This window comes from Tripterygium wilfordii, chromosome 3 (genome assembly GCF_013401445.1).
Source record: "Tripterygium wilfordii isolate XIE 37 chromosome 3, ASM1340144v1, whole genome shotgun sequence".
Taxonomy (NCBI): domain Eukaryota; kingdom Viridiplantae; phylum Streptophyta; class Magnoliopsida; order Celastrales; family Celastraceae; genus Tripterygium; species Tripterygium wilfordii.
Window position 1 is genome coordinate 6951842 of NC_052234.1, and position 23347 is coordinate 6975188.

General features: G+C 35.6%; 2 protein-coding genes and 1 pseudogene across 2 annotated transcripts; 1 reads left to right on the forward strand and 2 right to left on the reverse strand.

Annotated features, from left to right (window-relative positions):
* The first annotated feature begins 1683 nt into the window (after positions 1-1683).
* On the forward strand, positions 1684-5307 carry LOC119986943 (anthranilate synthase beta subunit 1, chloroplastic-like). The gene is made up of 8 exons (XM_038831635.1): positions 1684-2049; positions 2142-2290; positions 3452-3522; positions 3692-3729; positions 3842-3952; positions 4086-4185; positions 4753-4888; positions 5039-5307. Exons 1-8 carry the CDS (start codon positions 1938-1940, stop codon positions 5144-5146), a joined length of 825 nt encoding a protein of 274 aa, XP_038687563.1. The 5' UTR covers positions 1684-1937; the 3' UTR covers positions 5147-5307.
* A 6351-nt stretch (positions 5308-11658) lies between these two features.
* On the reverse strand, positions 11659-11758 carry LOC119995741 (annotated as a pseudogene).
* An 8835-nt stretch (positions 11759-20593) lies between these two features.
* LOC119986928 (probable xyloglucan endotransglucosylase/hydrolase protein 28) lies at positions 20594-23145 on the reverse strand. Its single transcript, XM_038831619.1, has 4 exons — positions 22746-23145; positions 22552-22652; positions 22082-22290; positions 20594-21406 (listed from the first exon to the last, which is right to left on the reverse strand). Exons 1-4 carry the CDS (start codon positions 22936-22938, stop codon positions 20905-20907), a joined length of 1005 nt encoding a protein of 334 aa, XP_038687547.1. The 5' UTR covers positions 22939-23145; the 3' UTR covers positions 20594-20904.
* Between the last annotated feature and the right edge of the window lie 202 nt (positions 23146-23347).

Genomic DNA, 23347 nt, shown 5'->3' on the forward strand with positions numbered 1-23347 from the left:
AAATCATGACTATGGTAAATATTATTACAAGCATTTTGACAATCAATCATCAAAACACTAAGTAACCTAAAGATCCCTTTTTTTTACCATGATTAAATTTGCATTATTAATTTCATTCAAAAACAACAATAAGTATAACTAAATATAACAAATTACAATATCATTTAACAATATATATATATATATATATATATAAGGTCTCTAGAATTTTTAGATGTATTGTGTCGAGAAATGACAACATGTTATGTATAATGAAGTACAAAAATGCATATATGTAGCGTTTTGTGTATGAAAGAAAACATGAAGTATCTCATATACCAAGAAACGACAATAACTTATGTTTGACGAATTTGTACTACCAACAATTTCAACGAAAGAATGTATCATGTTCATGTTTCATAGACGAAAATGCATCTATTTTTCTTAATTTTAATAGAATATTACTGAGATTTTAAATGACGTTTAACACAACAATCATACTACAAGACAAGGCTACTAAAATCGGACCGGACCAACTTACAAGACCAGCACTTTAACAAACTTAGCCATGAGACCTTTTTTGTGTGAATAAAAATGTTTATTGAATATATATTTTATTTCTCAAATGCGTCCTTACACGTTATAATGAAATCTAAAATTAAAAATGTTCTTATGCACATATATGTATATAATAAATATCGAATTAACCTATATGTTGAAGGCACACATATATGTGTGTGTAATATATATGAAAAAATATTAGGAACAAGATATATATATATATATATTCAAATTGGTCGCAATAATTAAAAAAAACGTTCATTTATCAAATGTGCATAATGAACAAATGAGTAAAGATATTGGATTTGTTAAAATTTGTTGCAATATACATATAACTTCATTAAAACATTTCTTCAAATATCTTGTGGACATTGAATTATATCTACATTTTATATGGTACACTTCGCTCCAACGACCAATAACAAAATTTACATTAGTTCTCTTATTTTCTATATTATTATGAGTATTATGAGGTGTAAATTTTAATTATTATATATATTAAATAAATATATATTTAGTAATTTATTATGTTGAACTGAACCCGATCTAACCCCGGTTGAACCATTGAATCATAAACTGATAAATGTTTCGGTTCGATGATCGATCCTGTTTTTACAACCCTACTACTAGATTGAATAGATTTCTACAATAATATACATAAATTTCTCGTAATTTTTATGGCATTCGATATTTTAAGAAACGACAAAAAATGATGTATAACGAATTTGTGAAAGAGCGTGAATAACGAATTTGTATCAAAAAGTGTCTTATGAAATGAAAAACGACGATAATGTTTTAACGAATTTGTATTGACAACGATCTTAATAAAACAACAAGAACTCTCTTTTCCTTGTTTCAATTGAAGATTATTGAGATTTTAAATTAGACATTAAAAAAATGTGATTTTAAATTAGACATTAAAAAATGTGAGTAAAAAAGGTATGCAATTTTCATTTGAATTTCATGTCCTATAAACATTAAAGTCCAAGTAATTAGTATTCCGAATATGAAAAAGGTGTGCAATTTCCATTTGACTTTCATATCCTATAAACTATAGTCCAACGAGTAATTAGTATTTCCCCAATATGAAAAATACCCACCAAACCCAATACTAAGCCAAATACGTACAATCCAACTACCCTAATTCTGATTTTTTTTCCTTAATTGTCGTTTCCTGCTGCAAACTCAGTGAAGAAACCAACAACCCCAACCGAACATATCCGTTTCTTTTGCGACTTCAGTCTCTTTCTTGTCAATTTTTGGGTTTCCAATTTCCCGTAATTATGTTTGTATCTCTCTCTATGTAACTGCTGCCTCCTCCCTCTTCCTTCAAATACCCAAGAAGAGGGGAAAAAAATACCAAAGCAGGCTCTTTCTTACTCCGTCTCACAGCAACAATGGCTTCAATGATCCTCACTCCTGCGATTGTTCAACCAAAAGCCTTGCTTTCTTCCAAAAGCCTCTTGAATCCTCGTCCAATTCAACTCTCTATGCGCAGTTCAATGTCAAGTGAGCGCCTTTACTTTGAATTTTTTCGCTGGCTTTCTTTTTTCGTTCTGGGTTTTTCTTTTTCCCTTTTAATTCTTTCGTTTTGTTTTCAGAATCGCATTTTGGAGCCAAGAAGGAAACTCGGTTGGTCTCAAGGGCGGTTTCCGAATCGTCTTTGAGCTCTCTGGTTGAGATCAAGAAAACTGACAACCCAATCATTGTTATTGATAATTATGATTCTTTTACATACAATCTCTGCCAGGTGAGTTTATTTGTTTGTGGATTTTTTGTTCTTTGTTTTCTCTGCGTTTTTCCCCTTTTTTTCAATCTTATATCTGGTTTTTTCCCATTTTATATCTGGTTTGTTTAGTTAAAATGCTGGATATCTATAGCTGTTTGGTTCCGTGGAAATCGGGGAAAGTGAAGATATTGTAATAAAGTTCCGTGTTGTTTTTTTATATGTTTCTTGTTCCCTTTTGAAAATCCGTGTATCACATGTTCCACATACTGCAGATTCCAAAGAAAAATTTAGCATTATGTTCCATTCAAGTACTTATGATGTATGGTATCTTATTTATTTGAGTTTGTGTTTGGTGTCTACGTTCTTAGCTTTAAAAAGATCATTTTAGCCTTGAAACATGACAAGCTGTCTATGTTTTTGTATTCTAGAATGCAAAGTAACATTTTTTTTTTTTTTATTTCTGATTTATCTCCTTGTCAATATACAGAATCATAGTACTTCTATAGCTCTGTAATTACCTGTAATTATTATTTTTTGTTTAATTTTGTCCCTATAAGTAATAAAGTTATAACAACTAATCATAATGGAATAATGGAAAAGAGCTTGGGTACAGGGAATGTTTCTGAGCGGTTATGGCTTATAAATATGTCTGTCTGTGAGTTTGGACAAGAGCGGTCGGGTTTCTTTGTCCTATTTAAATTTCAAATGGAATATCCATCATCCGAGCCTTTATGCTAAAAGTTTGGAGTAAACTACATGATTTTGTTAGAAAATCAACGGGAGTCCACTACATATTTTCATTTCCGCCATTCATTTATATATAGGATCATAATTTCATTATTTACTAAGTCACCATGAAAACATAAAAAATCAATAATTACGATAGAGATGTCATTGTGAGCTAGCTCTGCTGTTCAGATATGTGTTCCATTTTGCGTCCTGAGATTCTAGATACTGCAATATGTATGTGTCATTCTAGGGAAGTGTCTAATTTGACTTGTAATGGAAAGTACCCTAATGGCAAATCAAGTAGGAGTGGTATGTGATCCATTATTCTGCTTTGAAAAGAGAGAGCCGTTGCTAGCTGAGACCGTTTTGTCTCTGCACTTGTTTGTATTCAGTTATTCACTATATATGTACTAGTCGAACTATATTCCTAATACCTTAACTTTGCTTCTGAAGTATATGGGAGAGCTTGGGATGTACTTTGAAGTTTATCGTAATGATGAATTATCAGTGGATGAGCTAAAGCGGTAAGAATTTTTATTTGGATGTGTTAAGTCTTTTTTTTTTAATCGTGCATGCATTTTATGGTGTTGGGAGCTGCGTAGAAGGATTTAATTACAATTGTATTTCTCATTTTTGTGTTGTATACAATGAGCTACTTATGTGGACAATGAACTATTTTTCCGTCCTTTATAGGAAAAATCCGCGAGGAGTGCTAATATCCCCAGGGCCAGGTAATGAAATCTTGTTGATGAGCTAATTCTAATGGACAATTATAGAAATTTTCATCCAGAAAATTTAATCTAAATGTATATTCAAGTTTAGTATCTCATATTTGCCATATAGGTACTCCCCGAGATTCTGGGATCTCGTTGCAAACAGTTTTGGAGGTGGGACCTATTGTTCCTTTGTTTGGTGTATGTATGGGTCTGCAATGCATTGGGGAGGCTTTTGGAGGTGGGCCTTTCAATAACATTCCACTTTCATAGAGTTTCTTTGTTTGTTTTGTCTTTATTAGAATCGCAAATGAGTTATGGATTATGCTCTGACTGTGATCCCTACTTACCTTATTGTTTTATATTTGTTTTAGGAAAAATTGTGCGTTCGCCATTTGGTGTCATGCACGGTAAAAGTTCTGAGGTGCATTATGATGAGAAGGGAGAAGATGGATTGCTAGCTGGATTGCCAAAGTATGTACTATTCTCAACTTAGATTTCCATCGCTTTCTAGAAAAACATGTCCAATTACTTTAAAGAAAATGTGATCATAGCCAATGAAATTGTCTGTTTGCAAGTTGCAAGTCATTGGTATTGAGTTCTCTGTGCGATCATTTCATGAATGCTTGAGTTTATTGCTCCCTGGCAGTTTTTGAGTGACTTTTTTTGGTTTAGTTTTTGAGGGACCTCTTGCTCTTAACTCTTTAAGTGTAAAGTTTTATGCGTACTTTTCAATGTAGAAGGCTGCATGCTGCATTGTTTTCCCACACAGATTTAGTTATCTTAAACAATGTTTCAATAATTATTTTGTGCAGAATACATTGACTGCATTTTCAAAATATTAATTGCCATCCTACTAGCCTTTCCTAAACCACCATCACCTTATCAAATGTATTTCTAGGCATTGCATGCTTGATAAATCTCAGCGAATTTGATACTAAGAATAATACAAATTGCAGCAGCCACTGATTTATCACAGAGAACTAATCCTATATATCCTATATGATAAATCAATTTGTTGCTATTTTATACCTTTTGCAGTCCCTTTACTGTGGGGAGATATCATAGCCTAGTGATTGACAAGGACAGTTTCCCAAGTGAAGAGCTGGAAATTACTGCAATGACAGCGGATGGGCTGATAATGGCCGCACGTCATAGAAAATATAAGCATGTGCAGGTAAAAGATATCGTCTTTTCAGTTTGAATATGTGCTTTTTGATATTTGATCTCTTCGCAGGAAATTTTTTTTTTCTTTCTTTCAATTGCAAAAGCTATTAGGCTCAACCTGTGAGAACTGTCATAGCTAAATAGTTTAAATTTTTTGCAGGGCGTTCAATTTCATCCTGAAAGCATAATCACCAGCGAAGGCAGGACCATTGTCCGGAACTTTCTCAAGCTGATTGAGAAAAAGGAGGAGGCTGAATCACAAAACTAGAGGGTTGGCTGTCCTTTGCAATGAGAATCCCTGTCATAGAGATATGTTGTGTAATAAGTTTGGGAATGAAAGTTTGGACATTTATTTTGTTTTTTGGTTGCTCAAGTGAAGAAAGTAATCTTATATATGTCTTGAATGTCATTGCAACCAAATTTTACAGAGCTTCGCATAGTGTATGTATGGTGTATGCACCACCCCAGGTAATGGGGTGACCACCTCTGCATACTTGAAAAAGTTCTATTTGACTGGCGGCGTCAGTTTTTGCTCAGTCTGATCAAGTGATCAGCTCAAACCATTGGCCTTAGGCCCATTGCTCTTTGGGACCGACTGAGCCAGACCTATACTATCGGACTATGGACCATTTGGGGCAGGCAGGCTCATTGAGCCTGTTGGATACAAACTTGATTGCACGCCCTAGGTATGTAAATGGGTCGAGCCCAGTTATGGTAGATAGGTAGAGGAAAATGCTAAACGTGCTTAAAATATTTGTCCCATAAGTATCCATAATTCAGGTATCAAGCCAGGTAAGATATCCACCTAGATATACTCTTTCATCTCCCACTTCTCTCTCTTGATTTCTTCATCTTATCTTTTTCTTATTTTCTCTCTCCAACATCATTTCTGCAGCATAGCCATGTACAATCTCGCGATTTAGGGTTTCACATCCCCTACCCATTTGCAATTTCGTGACAGAGATCTTGAACTTATTCTGATGACTGAGATCCCGGACTTCTTTGGGTGATAGAGATCTCTTATTGTTTCTCGAGGATGTAGAGGACGAGCAAGCCATGGACCTTGACCGCAATCGTAGTAGATAAAGAAGATGATGACATGCAAGGGAAATGGAGAACATGAGGGAAGTCATCACAAAAGATTGAAGAAAGATCTTCTTATTATCTGTCAAACCAGGTCTCCCTAATAAATCATTCTAGGTAGATTGAAAAAAGGCCATGATCCATGAATCAGTTCTTCCTACACTTGCTGATACTCCCTTCTTCTCCAAAATACTTTTCACATAATCAAATTATCATGTTGACTTCCTTTCTTTTCTCCCACTTCTTTACCAAACACCCATCTCTTATTCTCTTCAAGAGATTCCAAGTATGTGCGATGAAAAATGTGGCAACTTTCACATCCCCTTCCCATTTCACTTAAAACAATTCTTGTGCTTCTTCGGTAGCCATGGCTTTCCATCTCTTTTGCCGTAACTCAAACAATGTAATATGACAGGTGTTTATTACATTGTTTATAGATAGTGTAATTATTATAATAAATAGTATAATTAGGACTACATATAGTGTAATATACATTATTAGATGAGTAATAAAATATATTTGTTTAGGGAAATTTTATTTACACCATATAAACTACTAAGTTTACACAACTTTTTGATTTTTTTTATTTACATATATATCCTTATTTGAAATTATAAGTATACCCCTTATTAAAAATAAATATTAAATATGTATTTACATATTATACTAGAAACTTATAAGTTTACACACAAATTCTCTCAAAAAAGAGATATAATTCTATAGGCCAAAAACTTTTCAACGTAAGATTTATTGAAGAAGTGTTGAAGATGGAAGAAAACAATTCACAGAAGGATTATACGAATGACTATCAACAAATACGAAACGATCAACAAATACCCTTTGATTATTTGTCTCAATATACGAAACGATCAACAAATACCCTCTAATTATTTGTCTAATCCAATTTTATGAATCTAAATCGATACAAGGTACCGATATATTTGAGAAAAAAGGTTTTGAGTTGGGTTTGAGTTTGGGTTATTGTGGTTTTTTGTTCGTCTAGAACTCTGTCTATGTTGTAATTTCCTTGTTTCTCGGATTTTATTCTGTCGAGCAGCTGTCGAGCGCCTGTTGAACGCTAGCTGCTGGTCAATATTGTGACATCTATGGTCAATACTTGACTGAAATATAGAATATAATTTTAGTTCAATTGATGAGGTGTGTAAACGTAACACTTTGTTAATCATAATTTTATAAATTAAGGGTAGTTTAGGATATCCATTAAATATTTGGTGTAAACTTATCAAATATGGATGTAAACTTATAAGGTAAAAAAATGATGTAAACTTAATACTTTATGTGGTGTAAATAAAATTTCTCATTTGTTTATTAACTACCTCAACCATATGATCTAAATTATTAGAAGTGTAATAAAAATATTTAATGTGTAATTACTTATTTTAACAATGTAATTATGCACTGTTGCCCTGTAGTTTCTAGATTGTATATGGTATATAATATGCAAGGCTAAATCATATGTAATTGTACATTGGTCAAGCGTAATTATAAATAGAATTACAGATGTGAACAATGTAATTAACACTAATGACATTGTAATTTCACCTTATAGCAGTGTAATTGGAAACTTCTACAATGTTATTGTAGTATCATACACAATCAACACAAAACCCATCAATACCAAGCAAAATCCACTGCTAAGCATATTGTTGTTCTGAAAAAAATGATTCTAATACATTAATACTAAGCAAAATTCAACAAATCTACTACTTGTTAATCATCTTGACATTGTGATAAAGATTCACATTCCATGAGTAATCATCGTCATTCAAGAATTGATGAATCAGTCGAGCCTTTTATATAGAAAGCAACAACGCAATTAGGAATATGAAAAATGTAATTAAAGAGGTGAATAATGTAATTAAAATTAACGACATAAATCACATAACGACGTTGTAATTACATTTGATAACAGTGTAATCGAGAGCGTTGTAGTAGCATACACTATCAGCACAAAAATCATCAATATCAAGCAATAAAAGCAAAGATCGAAGAACATTTATGCACATATAATTGGGTACAATGTCGTCAACATTTCCTTAGATAACACAAGGCTAGAAACGACAAAATCGTTACAAAAGCAGAGATTGATGGATTCCATCTCATAGAAACGAAATAGGTTCAAGAAAAAATCACTTCTCAAGAAAGCAATTGACACATGCACAAATGTAATATTTCTTGTTGAATGATTCTCTAAAGGTGAATCAGAAACAAAAGGTGTTATAAATGGGTCAGAATAGAAACTTACGAGGCTTGGAGTATGTTGTCCACCGTCGGCATGTAGTAGATACATCGACATCTGTCGTGAACAAAGGGAGGTGTCTCACCATCTACGGTTGTAGAGATTCTCTGGATACAACTCAGTGGAGATATGTTTGAGAGCTTCTCTGTTGATTTGGGGCTTTAGGATTTTTTTTTATCTTGGTTTTTGTTCCAAAAAGGCCCGTCAATTCTATCATCAAATATTAGTTTCTTTTGAATTTGCCATGTCACTAGTGCTCATGTGGTATGCAATGTGTATTATTGATACTTATGGTTGTTTGTTTATGTATAATAAGTGCTACCGATAAGTATACCATCAATCACATCTACATGTCAAGTTTCCTTGGACACATTTAATAAACAAGTGTCAAAAAAGTTGAAGCTCAATTTGAGCGGAACTCAAGCCAATAAAATGTCTACAAACTGTTATAGTGTGACAGATGTTTGGCTCAATCGAATCCACTAGACGTATTGTCGACTTTGGTCACAAGGTCTACACGGTTAAAATGACCCTAACTTGGTACCCTTTAGGCGATGTTGATCATTTTATGTCTTAACACGAACGGCTCATGAACATATAGGCCTATCGACCGGACCTCTATTTTGAGGTCCTAATACCATCTAATTAGGGGGTTCTAGTATCTAAAGTAATGTATTTGTGTTTAAATAAGTTAGTTTTACTCTTATAGTTTTCTTTCATTGGTTTTGCAGAAAATATGACTAAACCGGCAAAGTTGAAAACTTTCGGGACTGAGGAAAAGCGCATAGAGATAAAGAATTGTCCGGACACCTTCATTGGATGTTTGGATAATTGAATCCAAGGGCAAAAAGGTCCAAGAATCGTGAAGCTACAGCCAAAAATGGAAATCTGCACAAACTGTCCAAACATTTTTTAATCTGTCTAGACAGTTGGAACCAAAGGAGTTAATTGTCCACACAGATTTCTAAACTGTTCGGACAGTTGCCCGATTTTTGCATTCCGAGAATAGTTAATTGAGTTAGGTTTTTGGGTATTTCTCAAATGTAACCAATGGGAGAAAGCTCTATAAGGGTAAATAGGTAATTGTACTTGTAAAAAGAGGGGAAAATCCTAAGATTTGGGTTTTCTTTCTCATTCATTCACTCTTGAACATCTAGCCACCATAGTTTTCTCTCTCTTTCTCTCTCTAGGGTTTTGCTTAGTTTTTATGATCTTGATTGTAAACATTGGTTTTCTTCTATAAAATTGATGTTTATTCTCATTATAATGAGTGGCCAAGTTCCCTTTCTAGTTTCTAATCCCCAACGGTGGGTGCAAGGTTTCGATTACTCAAGGTATGCTCAAAGAATCGTAGCTTCAATTTCTCTCTTTTAATTTCGTGATAGTTGTGCGATTGGATATATGAGAATGACATATTTGATTGTATTCTTGGATTGTCTAGTCTAGGGATTGCATCTAATGTGTTCAATTGAGAATTGTTAAACCCATTGCATGATTTCCTTAATTAATCGAGTTTTCCATTGCATAACTATTAATTATATGTATTGATGATGGGGTTTTGGGTTAATTTAGGAATGTGCATGGGAGAGTTATGGTTAATTGATCTTTGAGTGTGAAACTAGGGTGTTAGCCAAGCCGACCCCCAAGGGGGAACATTAATTCATAATATTAGGTGTTTATCCATTTGCGTTCATCATAGATTAGGAGACCCGATAGCCTACATGTATGAATTGAAATCTTATATCTCAATTCTCTTTGCATATGGTTGTGTGTGTTTGCAATGATACATTGAGTGTGAGAACCGAGTAGCCACCAGGAAGGATTAGAGACTAGATGTTTTTAATTAATTATTTTAAATCCAATTCTCACTTGCTTTGGTTAAAAAAATCGCTTATGCTACCAAGTCATTCGGCCATCTTTAATACTTGTCTTAATTTTGATATTTATTGCGTTTATTAGTAGTAGTTAGTTATTTGCATATCATTCACTTCAAATTTGCATTGCTTCCTCGTGGATCGATACTGGACTCATCGGTTTATTACTTGTCGATACCCTACACTTGGGGTAAGTACACACACACACTATTTGGTGTCGGTCAAGTTTTCGACGTTGTTGCCAAGGAAGCGAGTGTCAAAGATGGAGTTGGGTGACTTGTAGATGCTAGTTTTATGCTATTAAACGTCATCAAATAAGGAAGGAGCGCGGTCACGCTTCGAGGGTAACTTCGTTCCTCCCTTTTACTTGCTTTCTAGTGTAGTTAAGTTAGTGTAGTTGCTGAAAAGAGAAAAAAAAATTTGTGAGGAGAACTTGGCGGATGGGGCTAACTTAGATTCCTATGGGCGATGGATGCCACCGTGTTTACTACTTGGAAGTGATACATTGTTTGAGAGAACTTTGCACATTTTTCTTTCTATCACTACTTGCTACATCTTGGTGTGTTATTGTTCCTAAGATTGATTATTGCTCTATTCCTATCTCTGCTTTTGTTCTTGCTTGATTTTGCCATTGGTGATTAGTTGATTGAAAATCTTGTGTTACTTGACTTGGTTGGTTGCCATCTTTTGTGCTACTTGCTATATTTGCTTGCCATCATGTCTCAAGCTAGAGATAATGTTAGTGGGCGTGGGTCTAGTAGAGATGGGAGAGGTGGTGATATAAATACGAGTGATGCGGGAAGTGTACATGGGGGTGATATGAATCTTGATGCATTGCGTCGTCTTTTGCAACATGTGAACATTGATGAATTAATGAATCCGGTGCAAGGGCAAGATGCCCAAGTTGACAATGCCCAAAATGCACCAAATGTCCAAAATTTGCCAAATGTTCAAGTTGAGCATGCTTTGCAAAATGCACCTCAACCACTTCAACAAGACAATGCGGCGCAATTTGCCCCGCAAAATGTCTATCAACCTCTTAATATGCCTCCCACGTATCATATGCCTCCCCATACAATTATGTGCATCCCATATATTACAATATGCCTCAAATGCCACAAGTGCCACAATATGCTCACCTTGGGCAAAACATTCATGCACCTCTTCCTATGGAGTACATTCATGTCCAAGCCCAAGAGCATCGCACTTTGAGGGAGCTTACGCATCCTGCAAGGCAAACTCAACCTTCTTGCATCATCATACCACCGAACCAACAAAATGTGAGCCTTAAACCGTCCATGTTCCAAATGATTCCCAAATTCCATGGAATGGAATTGGAACGACCATATTCACAAGTGCGTGATTTTGAATCAGTGTGTACTACTTTTGGTGATGTCACATGCACACAAGAAATTTTGAGACTCAAACTTTTTCCGTTCTCTTTGAAGAATCATGCAAAATAATGGTTTGAGAACTTGCGCCCCCAATCCATTGCGACTTGGGCGACAATGCAAGAAGAATTTCTCAACAAATATTTTCCTTCTCACAGTACTATTTCTTATCAAACACAAATCATGAATTTTCATTGCAAAGAATATGAAACCTTCTTCCAAGATTGGGAGCGGTTTAAAGATTTGTTGTTTATGTGCCCTTACCATGGATTTCAAAAATTCCAAATTGTGAATTTCTTTCATAAATCTTTGACTCTATCTTTGAAGAAATTGGTTTCAACTATGACCTAGGGTGATTTTTTGAATAGGGATGCCAATGAAGCTTTTACTTTCTTTGATGGGTTGGCGGAGGAATCCCGATCTTGGGAAGCTTCTCCACTAACCCGACATGATGTTGTGTCAAAGTGGCAAGTTTGTGTTGAATGAAAATGATGATGTGCATGCTAAACTTGCTTCGTTGTCCAAGAAATTGGAGTCCCTAGAGTCACAAAAAGCCCCTATAAATATGGTTGGTGTTGATGAACATGTTGCTTGAACTTTGTGTGAAAGTAGGGATCATAGGACGGATGAGTGTAATGCTTTACTGGCTTGTAAGGAAGCCCTATTTGGGCAAGGTTATAGTGGGAACAATTCCTAAAACTTTAGGAAGCCCTACCCTTCTACCAACCAAGGCAACAATTCTTACAATGAGAATTACCCTTGGAGGAATCGCCCAAACTATGGATGGAGGAATGATGAGAATGTTCAATCCCAATCACTCCCCAATCCACCACAACAACAACTACCTCCTCCAAGTGTTACACAACCAACCCAACAACCATATATTCCACCCCCTAAGAGGTCCCCTGAGGACACTCTTAACATTTTCATGCAAGCTTAAATAGGGTAGAATCAAAAGGGCACCAAATTTCAAGAACAAAGCAATAGGGTCATTAGGATTTAAGGAATATAATGACCAAGGTCACACAAGCTCTCACCATCTATGAAAAGGGGAAATTTTCGGCTCAACCTTACCCTAATCTTTCAAAACAAACCAATTTGATAAATTCATCTAGTAGGAGTGGGGAGGTTAGTGGACATGAGCAAGTGCAAACGATCCTTACTTTAAGAAATGGAAAATTTATGAATAGACCTATACCCTTTGAGAATAGTGATGAAAATGATGTGGTGCAAGACTTTGATGATGGTGTGAAAGAGAGAGAATAAGAGAAAAGTGAAAATGAGAAAATTTTACTTGATGAAAAGAGAGTTAAGAAGCAAAGAGCACAAGTAGAAGAAAATGAGAGACAACCAAGAGAGGATAAGGCAGAGCCTAGCAAGGAGAGTGAGTACATCCCCAAGCTACCCTTTCCCCAAAGGCTAAGAAAGAGCACTAATGAGGCATTGCATAAGGAGATGTTTGAGCTATTTAGACAAGCTAAGATCAATATCCCTCTCCTAGATGCCATTAAGAAAATACCCTCTTATGCCAAGTTTCTTAAGGATTTATGTATAGTGAAGAGGAAATTAAATGTTAAGGAGAAAACTTTCCCCGCGGAGCAAGCAAGCTCCATTATTCAAAAAACAATCTTTCTAAGTACAAAGACCCCGGTTGCCCTACTATCTCTTGTGTCATAGGGAACCATAGGGTAGAGCAAGCATTGTTAGACTTGGGAGCAAGTGTGAATCTCCTTCCGTACACAATCTATCAAAAATTGGGGTTAGGTGAATTGAAACCTACTAGATCACCTTGCAATTAGCCGATCGATTCGTGAGAGTTCCTAGGGGTATTGTTGCAGATGTGTTAGTACAAGTGGACAATTTTTACTATTCCATGGATTTCATTGTGTTAGGTACTCAACCCCCCACTAGCTTTAGCACTTCCATTCCGGTCATTTTAGGTCGCCCATTCCTAGCAACTTCCAATCCTTAATCAATTGTAGAAGTTGGGTGCTACAACTTTCTTTTGGGAATATGACAATGGAGATGAATATCTTTAGTGTGACTAAGGTTGTGGGTGAGTGTGAGGATATAAGGGATGTAGATTTTCTCCATGCCTATGTTGAGGATAATTTGGAGTTAACCCTTGCAAAAGTTAGTCAACCTTTGTGTGTGAAAGATGACATTGAGGAATTAGAGCCTCCTACACTTAGAGTTGAATCATCCCAATTGCATCCACCAAGACCGGAAAGAAAACCTTTAGTAGGTGGAGTGAAAAAGTCTCCTAAACGTCACTTTGTTGAAAAAGTTATTGAAAAAGTTATTGAAAAAGTTAGGAAAGTGTGGCAGCCCAAATCTTGAGTACAATTCTTCCCCGAAGATTTACGGACCAAGGAGAATGGACCTTTAGATGTTCGTCATGTCCCTCAACATAGAAGTAGTGATTTTGAGGACACTAATGGAGGGAAAGTGTTTAAGGTGAATGACCAATATTTGATACCATTCATGGAGAACTTTGATGCTTTGGTTATTCCCCGGGATCTAAAGGATCCCACTCCCACTTAGTTTGTGGGAGATTCCACCCTTGTACCATAGTATGGTTGTGATTAGTTTTGGTTTGATTTCAATTTTTGTCTATGTATTGTATGCTCACAATCCATTTCTCAATTTTTTTCTCTCCTTATGCACTTATTCAAGTTGGGGGGTGAGAATTGTGAAATGGTTGTGTGTTATGTTGTGATTTTCTTACCCTTAATTTTGGTGTGTTTTTGTATGTTCACAATGCCTCTCACAATTTGTTCTTGCCTTGTTTTCCATTCTTGACATTGGGGACAATGTCTCATTTAAGTTGGGAGATGAGGAAATTGTGAATTCATTGTGAACCTAGTGTGTTTTTGTGAATATCAAAATTTTGAAAAAAAGAAAAAAATTGTTGTGTCATGCTTGGATTGTGTAGTTGGTATTAACTTTTTCAGGATATATTTTATTTCTCATGATTCCGACCACTTTTTAAGAGTATGATATGACTTCCTACCCTCTATCCTATTGTATTGTGCTTTGTTGTTCATACATGCTAGATGGACCTTAGGAAGGGAAGGGTAGACGCTTTTGGGATTCACTACCAATTTGAACGTTAATTTCTTATTCTTGTTCAAATATGCAAGTGTAGGGTAGGTTCCTTAATTCCTTTTGTGAAACCGATGCGTGAAATTGAGTGGGATGATTATGATCAATTTCTCTTGGGATGATTGAGACTTATTTTGATATAAAATTGTGTGGTTGAGAAGGCATCTTGGCATTGAAGCATTTGTATGACTGCGTTTTTGGATCTTTTTGTCTGAAAATTACCTTTTGACCATTTTCATTCATTTGAGCCATTCTTTATTGATATACATTGGGTTTTGGGGATTCCATTCATTGTTATTCATTTGACATCCTATGAGCGTATTTTTCAATAGCTTTGCAAACATTGCATTTAATTACTGAGAAGTGTGATTTTTTTATTTGCCACTTGCTTGTGAACTTAGGATTGATTGATTCATTAGGTTGAGAGATTTGAGCCTAGCCTATTCATTTATGAGTGATTATAAGCCCTAAATTTCTTTAAGCCTTTTTATTTCACTTGCAAGCCTTGTGTGAACCACTTTCCCAAATACTTTCCACCTTTGGTTGCAAGGTTGAGTAGGAGCTTGAAAAATAAGTCGGTAGTGATATTACCCCTCCTTATTCTGAAAAAAAATTTGAGGGTTGTTGTATAAATGATGTTTATATTCTCAAAAAATGCATAGAAAAGAGAAGAAAAAAAAACATCAAAAAGAGATGTATGTAATAAAGTCAATCTTTTATGTGTAAAGGAGGAGAAGTGTTTGAATTTGTGGTACAATGGAAGGGGTGATAAGAATGAGAACTTAGCTCACATGTTGAACTTAACCTTGCAACTTGTTACCTAGATCCAAATTCTTCCTACCTTGTCCCATGGCCACATTACAACATTTAACCTTTTGATGAATTTGATCCAAGGTAAGCAAGTGAGTTGGTGAATGCATTAATTGCTCTTGTAGGTGATTTCTTTCTCAAAGCTATGCCCATCAAAATTATCTTCCATAAACACATACATTTAATCCAATTGTGTAAGTCATTTACTTAGCACAATGCTTTCATGTTTTTGTGTACATTTGGGATTGGGGATTTATGAACACCAAAAGGGTCCATAACAAGGTTTTACTTGTGTGAATGTATTGAGTTGCCTTGCTTGATTGCACATATATTTTTCATAGTATAAAATGTTCTTGGTCATTGTTAAGGGGATTGAGATCGATTTTCTAAAGATTTTGCATGTTTTTGACTAAGCGGGGGAATTGAGAGATTAGCTCTATTTCTTGCATATGAGAACTTAAGAATTTATGGTGCTTTCAAAGTAACGGTGGATCCCTTCGCAAGTGTTTGTGGGTATCGCTCTGATAAGCCCTCACGAGACTACAACTCGTCCACTAGGGTGACCTAGGGGTTTAAAGGGTTGTTGCATATGCTAAATGCAACTATGATTCCTACTTCAGTGAGTTAGGTTTTTATTTTTAGGTAGTATTTACATTGCTAGGAACTAGCAACACTTAAGTTGGGGGGTGTGACCAGACCTCTATTTTGAGGTCCTAATACCATCTAATTAGGGGGTTCTAGTATCTAAAGTAATGTATTTGTGTTTAAATAAGTTAGTTTTACTCTTATGGTTGCCTCTCATTGGTTTTGCTGAAAATATGACTAAATCGGCAAAGTTCGAAACTTTCAGGACTAAGGAAAAGTGCATAGAGATAAAGAATTGTCCGGACATCTTCATTGAATGTTCGGATAGTTGAATCCAAGGGCAAAAAGGTCAAAGAATCGTGAAGCTACAGCCAAAAATGGAAATATGCACAAACTGTCCAAACACCTTATAATCTGTCTAGACAGTTGGAACCAGAGGAGTAAATTGTCCACACATATTTCTAAACTGTCCGGGCAGTTACCCGATTTTTGCACTCCAAGAATAGTTAATTGAGCTGGGTTCTTGGGTATTTCTCAAATGTAACCAATAGGAGAAAGCTTGTAAGGGTAAATAGGTAATTGTACTTGTAAAAAGAAGAGAAAACCCTAAGATTTGGGTTTTCTTTATCCTAAGATTTGGGTTTTCTTTCTCATTCACTCACTCTTGAACATCTAGCCACCATAGTTTTCTCTCTCTTTCTCTCTCTAGGATTTTGCTTAGTTCTTGTGATCTTGATTGTAAACATTGGTTTTCCTCTATAAAATGATGTTTATTCTCATTATAATGAGTGGCTAAGTTCCCTTTCTAGTTTCTAGTCCCGAATGGTGGGTGTAAGGTTTCGATTACTCAAGGTATGCTCAAAGAATCGTAACTTCGTTTTCTCTCTTTTAATTTCGTGATAGTTGTATGATTGGATATATGAGAATGACATATTTGATTGTATTCTTGGATTGTCTAGTCTAGGGATTGCATCTAATGTGTTCGAATGAGAATTGTTAAACCCATTGTATGATTTCCTTAATTAATTGAGTTTCCATTGCATAACTATTAATTATATGTATTGATGATGGGGTTTTGGGTTAATTTAGGAATATGCATGGGAGAGTTATGGTTAATTGATCTTTGAGTGTGAAACTAGGGTGTTAGCCAAGCCGAACCCCAAAGGGGAACATTAATTCATAATATTAGGTGTTTATCCATTTGCGTTCATCGTAGATTAAGAGACCTGGTGACTTACATGTATGAATTGAAGTCTTATATCCCAATTCTCTTTGCATATACATGATTGATAGTATCACACAATGCATTGTGTATGGTTGTATGTGTTTACAATGATACCTTGAGTATGATAACCGAGTAGCTACCGGGAAGGATTAGAGACTAGATGTTTTTAATTAATTGTTTTAAATCCAATTCTCACTTGCTTTGATTACAAAAATCGCTCATGCTACCGATTCATTCGGCCATCTTTAATACTTGTCTTAATTTTGATATTCATTGCGTTTATTAGTAGTAGTTTGTTATTTGCATATCATTTACTTCAAATTTGCATTTCTTCCTCGTGGATAGATACAAAACTCACCGATTTATTACTTGTCAATACACTATACTTGGGATAAGTACACAAACACTATTCGGTGTCGGTCATCTATTTACACCCCCTATCCTATTATATTAATAGGCCTGTCCAAATAATAATCAAAGTGCAGTTTGTAGCCAAATAAATATCTCAACGCGGGAGAAAAGTAAAAAAAAAAAAAAAGAGAAGAAATTGTGGTTTGTAACAAACACAAATAATTCCGAGTCCTATTATGAGGATTCGGTGGTTAGAAATCGTGACAAACTTTATACCCTTTAATATTCTTCACTGAAATCATATGAACGGATGGACACCCAAAGATCCAAGCCCACAAATAACTGTATATATATATATATATATATATATATATATAATAAAAAGGGTCAATCCATGGGCACCACACACACTATTTCTACTATAATGAAAGGCAAATTGCTTGTGAATGACCATGAAATGAATCATGAGGTCTCAAGGAGATGAACATGCCGTTATTGGGATTTGAATTTGTTACATACCCAATTGGATATTAGCTGGCTTGTGAATATGATAAGCAATTTGCATCCACAAATGATTATCTCCAATATTTTTACTCAAGAAATTGGTAGTGGCAAAAAAAAATCAGGCTTGGATTTGCGTTGTTGAATTTCAGCTGTTAGCTCATACACCTCTCTAAATTAAAAGAACTAGTGGCGAGGGAGAGAGTAATCCATATAAAAACAAGATATATCCATAATCAAATAAAATGAAATTTCTTATAGTCCACCTCACTTGTGGGTCGGACTATCCAAAATTAAGCCCGACAAATAATTTTCTACTTATATCAATAGGTACCCTACATTAAAGATCCGACAAAAGAACTCGCTCTGATATCATATTAAGAGTACATAGATCTCACTCTCACTTAAAGGATGTAATAGTAAAGAAGAGGATACTCTATATAACCAAGCAATGTGATACTCCCTAATTACACAAACATGGATTCAATTTTTTTTAGTTTCTTAACCACTTTAGTGAGCAACGTATTGGTGGAGGGGGGGGGGGGGGGGGTCTACTTTTTGATTGTTCATCATTTTTTCCACAGAAATGTTATTGGATGGAGGCAACAATTAAAATTTCCTGAAAACCATGTTATGAATCGTTGATTGCAAGATATGGTTGGCGATTGAGCTTTGCAAAGATAAAGATTATTAATAGCTGTTGAAAGTTGACTTTTAATACCACACCAGACAAACAGCTTGCCTTGCCTACCTGCCTTATCTCTTTCGATTGGGGACTAATAAAGTTGGCCAACGCAAACCTTTGTCTTGCTCTTTTACTGCTTAGGTTTAATTATACCAAATCTTTTTGACTGATGGTTGTAACATTCAAGTGGCCGCCAGTTAGGAGATTTGCAGTGCAAGCAACTCCACAAGATTGGTTACCTACAATCCAAGGCACAGCTTTTCTAATCTACCATAAAATAAAAATTTTGAGAAAAACAATAGAGGGTCGGCTCTTGTCGCAAATCAGGGCATTAATAAGCACCCTGCTGTCCTGTAAAATCTTCTTGGGGCCACTCACAGGAGCGATCAGGAGAGGTCCGGTAATCATACGGTTTGTGTATGTGGGACAAGGAAAAAGCATTTGATCAAGAGATTTTAGATTTTTAGTTGGGCAAAATCTTACACGCTCTTTATATTAAAGAAAAAACAACATAAAAAATTATCTGGAAAACTCATATGAAATATATATACAGCTAAAAAACTAATAAAAGCCTTCTTAGACAACCCATAAATTAAAAATATACATTTAGCTAACATATGAAGGAAGGTCCTGAATGTCACACACTGCTTCGGATGTTTTTGAGATGGTTATCACTAGGATCCCTAGCATTGCTGTAAGCAATAACATACCCCAAGTTTAGCTAACATATGAAGGAAGGTCCTGAATGTGTTTTTTTTTGTTAGAGCAACCACAATGGCTCCATTTTAATGAGGTATGGATGCATTTTGTTGAGTCTTTTGATGAAGTATGGGAATAAAATGTCTCCAATGATGGTAATTTGTTGTCTTAAATTTGTTGGGAACAACATGAAGGAAGGATATATGAGATGCCTGCACGTTAGTTCCAACACATGGACCCACTTATATCACATTTACAATTATACCAAAAATCAATATTGGACTCCACCTCTATTATACCAAAAGTAAGCCAACGAATTTACACTATTGTACCAATACATTTTGTTAACCTAGCCACATCAGTAAAACACATTCCCATTACAGCTACATCAACAAAACACAAACCCCATACATTATCCATGCCTGGACAAAAAAAATCACCATTGTGGTTGCTCGTATTCTTTGACTAATTATTCTTTTTTCCATTCAAATTATTGAGGCAACTTATTGTTTTTGTTTATGCTTATTGACCTTATTCTTAAAGTGATGAACCTTGGATCTCCATGTGAAGACAGCTCTGCCTCTGAGTGTGATGTTAATAATGCTTTATATACAAATCATTCAGAGTCCATAAACAAAAAAAAAAAGAAGAAGAAATAATAATGCATAGATCAGGAGCCAATCCTAAAGTTACAAAGAGCTAATAGTGATGCGTAAGTGTGATGTTAACATTAAACACTACTAAGTCCTGGATTAGCCTAAACAATTCTTTGATACTTTGCTTTTATCTTTAGAGCTCCTGCTGTACAAATTGGAACTTGACATTTCACACAACTTTATTGAACCATCACACAACATTTAGCAGCAGAAACCTGCCCAAGTAATGCCATTTTGCAAGGCCATTGCTTCCATACTCGTCACATCTAACCCACTTAGGATTCCAACGAACCATTGACAAAATGTTCTCTGAGACTGACATTTTTGACCTTTAAAAAATTCAGAAAGACAGACAAACAGACCAAGAGGACCCAAATTTTGAACTTTAAAAACTCTCTCTGGGCATGCTGGTTGTGGTATTGTTTGGGACAAGAATGAAACATATGCTCACATGAATGCAAAACAAGATAACAATGCAAAAACCCATACCTAACTCATATGAACTCAACTCAATATATCAAAATAAATTTATTCAATACATATTATGAGGGTGTATCCAAGAAGGTACAAATTCAATTTGTAAAGACAGAGAGACAAACATAAGTGGGAAAATACAAGGCATGAACTATACACATACCCAACCACCATAAATCATATTTTGTAAGCTATATCACCCTCTCTCAATAAAAATCACTGTCCTTCCTCTCTATACACAAGAAGAACTGACCCCAACCACATCAAACCCGAATGAGCATAATGTCACAGTAACCCCCATATCACATAATAAATAGTTCACCGTCTCTATATCGAAATGGTCTGACCACTGCTCGAGTGGCTTCGGTGGTGTCGTTTCCCATGGCGGCGTCGGCCTCCTCCAAATGTAACAGGATCGAAGGCTTTGAGTCTCTCGGCTTCTTGGGGATTAATCACACATTCCATGGGAGGAACTTTGTATCGAGTTAGGTCATAGCAGTAGGAATAGGTCATGTGCTTCCTCCTAATGCTATCCATTTTAGTTCTCTGCGAAGGTGTGACACCAGTGGGAATTGCTTGGGAACCATGAGTATTATCACATTTTGCATACTGTTCAACAGGATCAACCGCACAGCCATGTAGCACAAACTCGGAGAATTCAGTGACATACGGAGCATATTTGTAATTAACTCTGTATTTACCTCCATTAGTAGCCCAATTAGATCCATCCCATATTGTGGCATACAAAGACATTGGCTTCGAGGGGAAATCTCCTCCCATGGATGCATTTCTCTTAAACTCTCTAATGGGAATATTGTCCACATAAAATCTGCGAATCAGACAATGGAAACAGCACCATATCAGCATCGCATCGCATCACAACACATAAATAGATATTAATCCAATAAACACCACGTATCCGGTAGTAATTGTTTATTGCAATTAAATAGTTAGGTTATAGATTAAAGACCACACCACCACAACAAGAAAGTCATTATTAGTACCTTCTATCTGGTAGCTTAGAAAAAGGTAGGGAACATTACACACGAGAAGTTGAACTTAAGTGGAGAAGACTCTAAGTTCATTGGATTTTATCTGAATGTCAGATATTTTGATATAGAGTAGGCTCCATCGCCATTATTATTGCTATTGCTTTTACATGTTCTTCACTGTAAGAAAACATTTTGCCACCAAACGTAGTCTTATCTGCCTTTTCTCAGTAACCAAACATGGACACCAACAAATTTTGGTTAATTCCAAAAGAGGGAAAAACCCCTAATCACAAAACAGGGGGCATGAACTTATAAAGACAGACCACTCTCTGTACACTGTACAGAAACCCTGCATCTACGAACAGTAAATACTTACCATCGATATCACATCACCTGTGAGTATACCCTCTAAATTACAGTTTATATAGCAAATATATATATATATATATATATATATATATAGATAGATATAAATATAGATATGGAGAGAAGAAGGTACTGTTGTGGCTTACATAATCTGGGATTCAGTCCATAGAATACTGTACTGGTGGAAATCATCAGAAGGGTCGAACCAGAGATTGTATCTCTCTTCTCTCCCAACGTTGGTGCTTCCGTTGCCATAAATATTAGTCTGTATCCTCCAATCTTTGCCTCTTATGTTGCCCAAGAACTCGAAGTCAATCTCATCATGGTTCCTCTCAAATATGTCACCGTTAGACATCTGTGGCCAAGAAGAACATTTTATCACCATTTAAAGGTCTCTGTTTTGTTTGTTTTATCAGTAACGGATGGAACAACAGTATCCACTTGGCAGTAATAACAAGACGATCGGATTGATCAAAACCAAAATCTAATCCCTAACATACAAATCTTATAAGCGTAAAACAAAATGAATGAAAAAAGTGGTAACATCCAGAGAAAAATTGGGGTTTATAGACAAATTAAACCAAAATAGTGAGATTTTCTTAGTCAGACTACTCACATAAAACGCAACAACAACTCCGGCAGTGTAATCTGAAGGCAGCTTGATTTTAGCACTGAAGAACCCATGAAGGTAAAGATCATGAGATACAAATCCAGACCCTGTAAGTGAAAAGAAACCCATATCGGAAAGACAGAACAGAAAATAATAGAAAAAAGAAACCCAAAATTAACGCCATGGAAACACAGACAGACCTGTCCTTTCATCAAGACTCAAATGGACTGCCTTGCCATCTCTATGGATGACCAGATTATTGTCCCCAAAAAGATGGGTGTACCCTTCATCAAATGAAATAATCGGCAAATTTCCATGAGACCCAGAAGCAAGAGCCACAAGCAAGGAACAAAGAAACAGAAATCCACCCAAATAAGAGCACACCATTTTCATACTAAATACTGACTTCTCTAGAACTCTTATGGGGGTCTCGATTTCGTGTGTTTTTCTACTCTATATATATAGATACGAAGGAAGAAGAAAGTGTGTTGAGGAAGGAGAGAGAAGCGTGTGGCTGTGTGGGTATCTCTCTGTAGACCAAAACAGAGGAACCAACGAAGGCTTTAAAGGGAAGAGAGAAAAGGCAAGGCGGTCATTTGCGGTCTTGTTGCGTGAAGGAAATGTTGAGGTGTTGTTCTTTTGTAGACCGGTTCGGTTTTGGGATTTGAAGGCATTGTGATCGCACATTAATTATGCTTTTAATTCACCGTTCATTATAAATTCTTTGATTTGTTTTATTCGTATTCTTTGTTTTGGTCAAGTAAACCAGCAAATAAAAAAAAATTAGGAACCATTAAAGCAT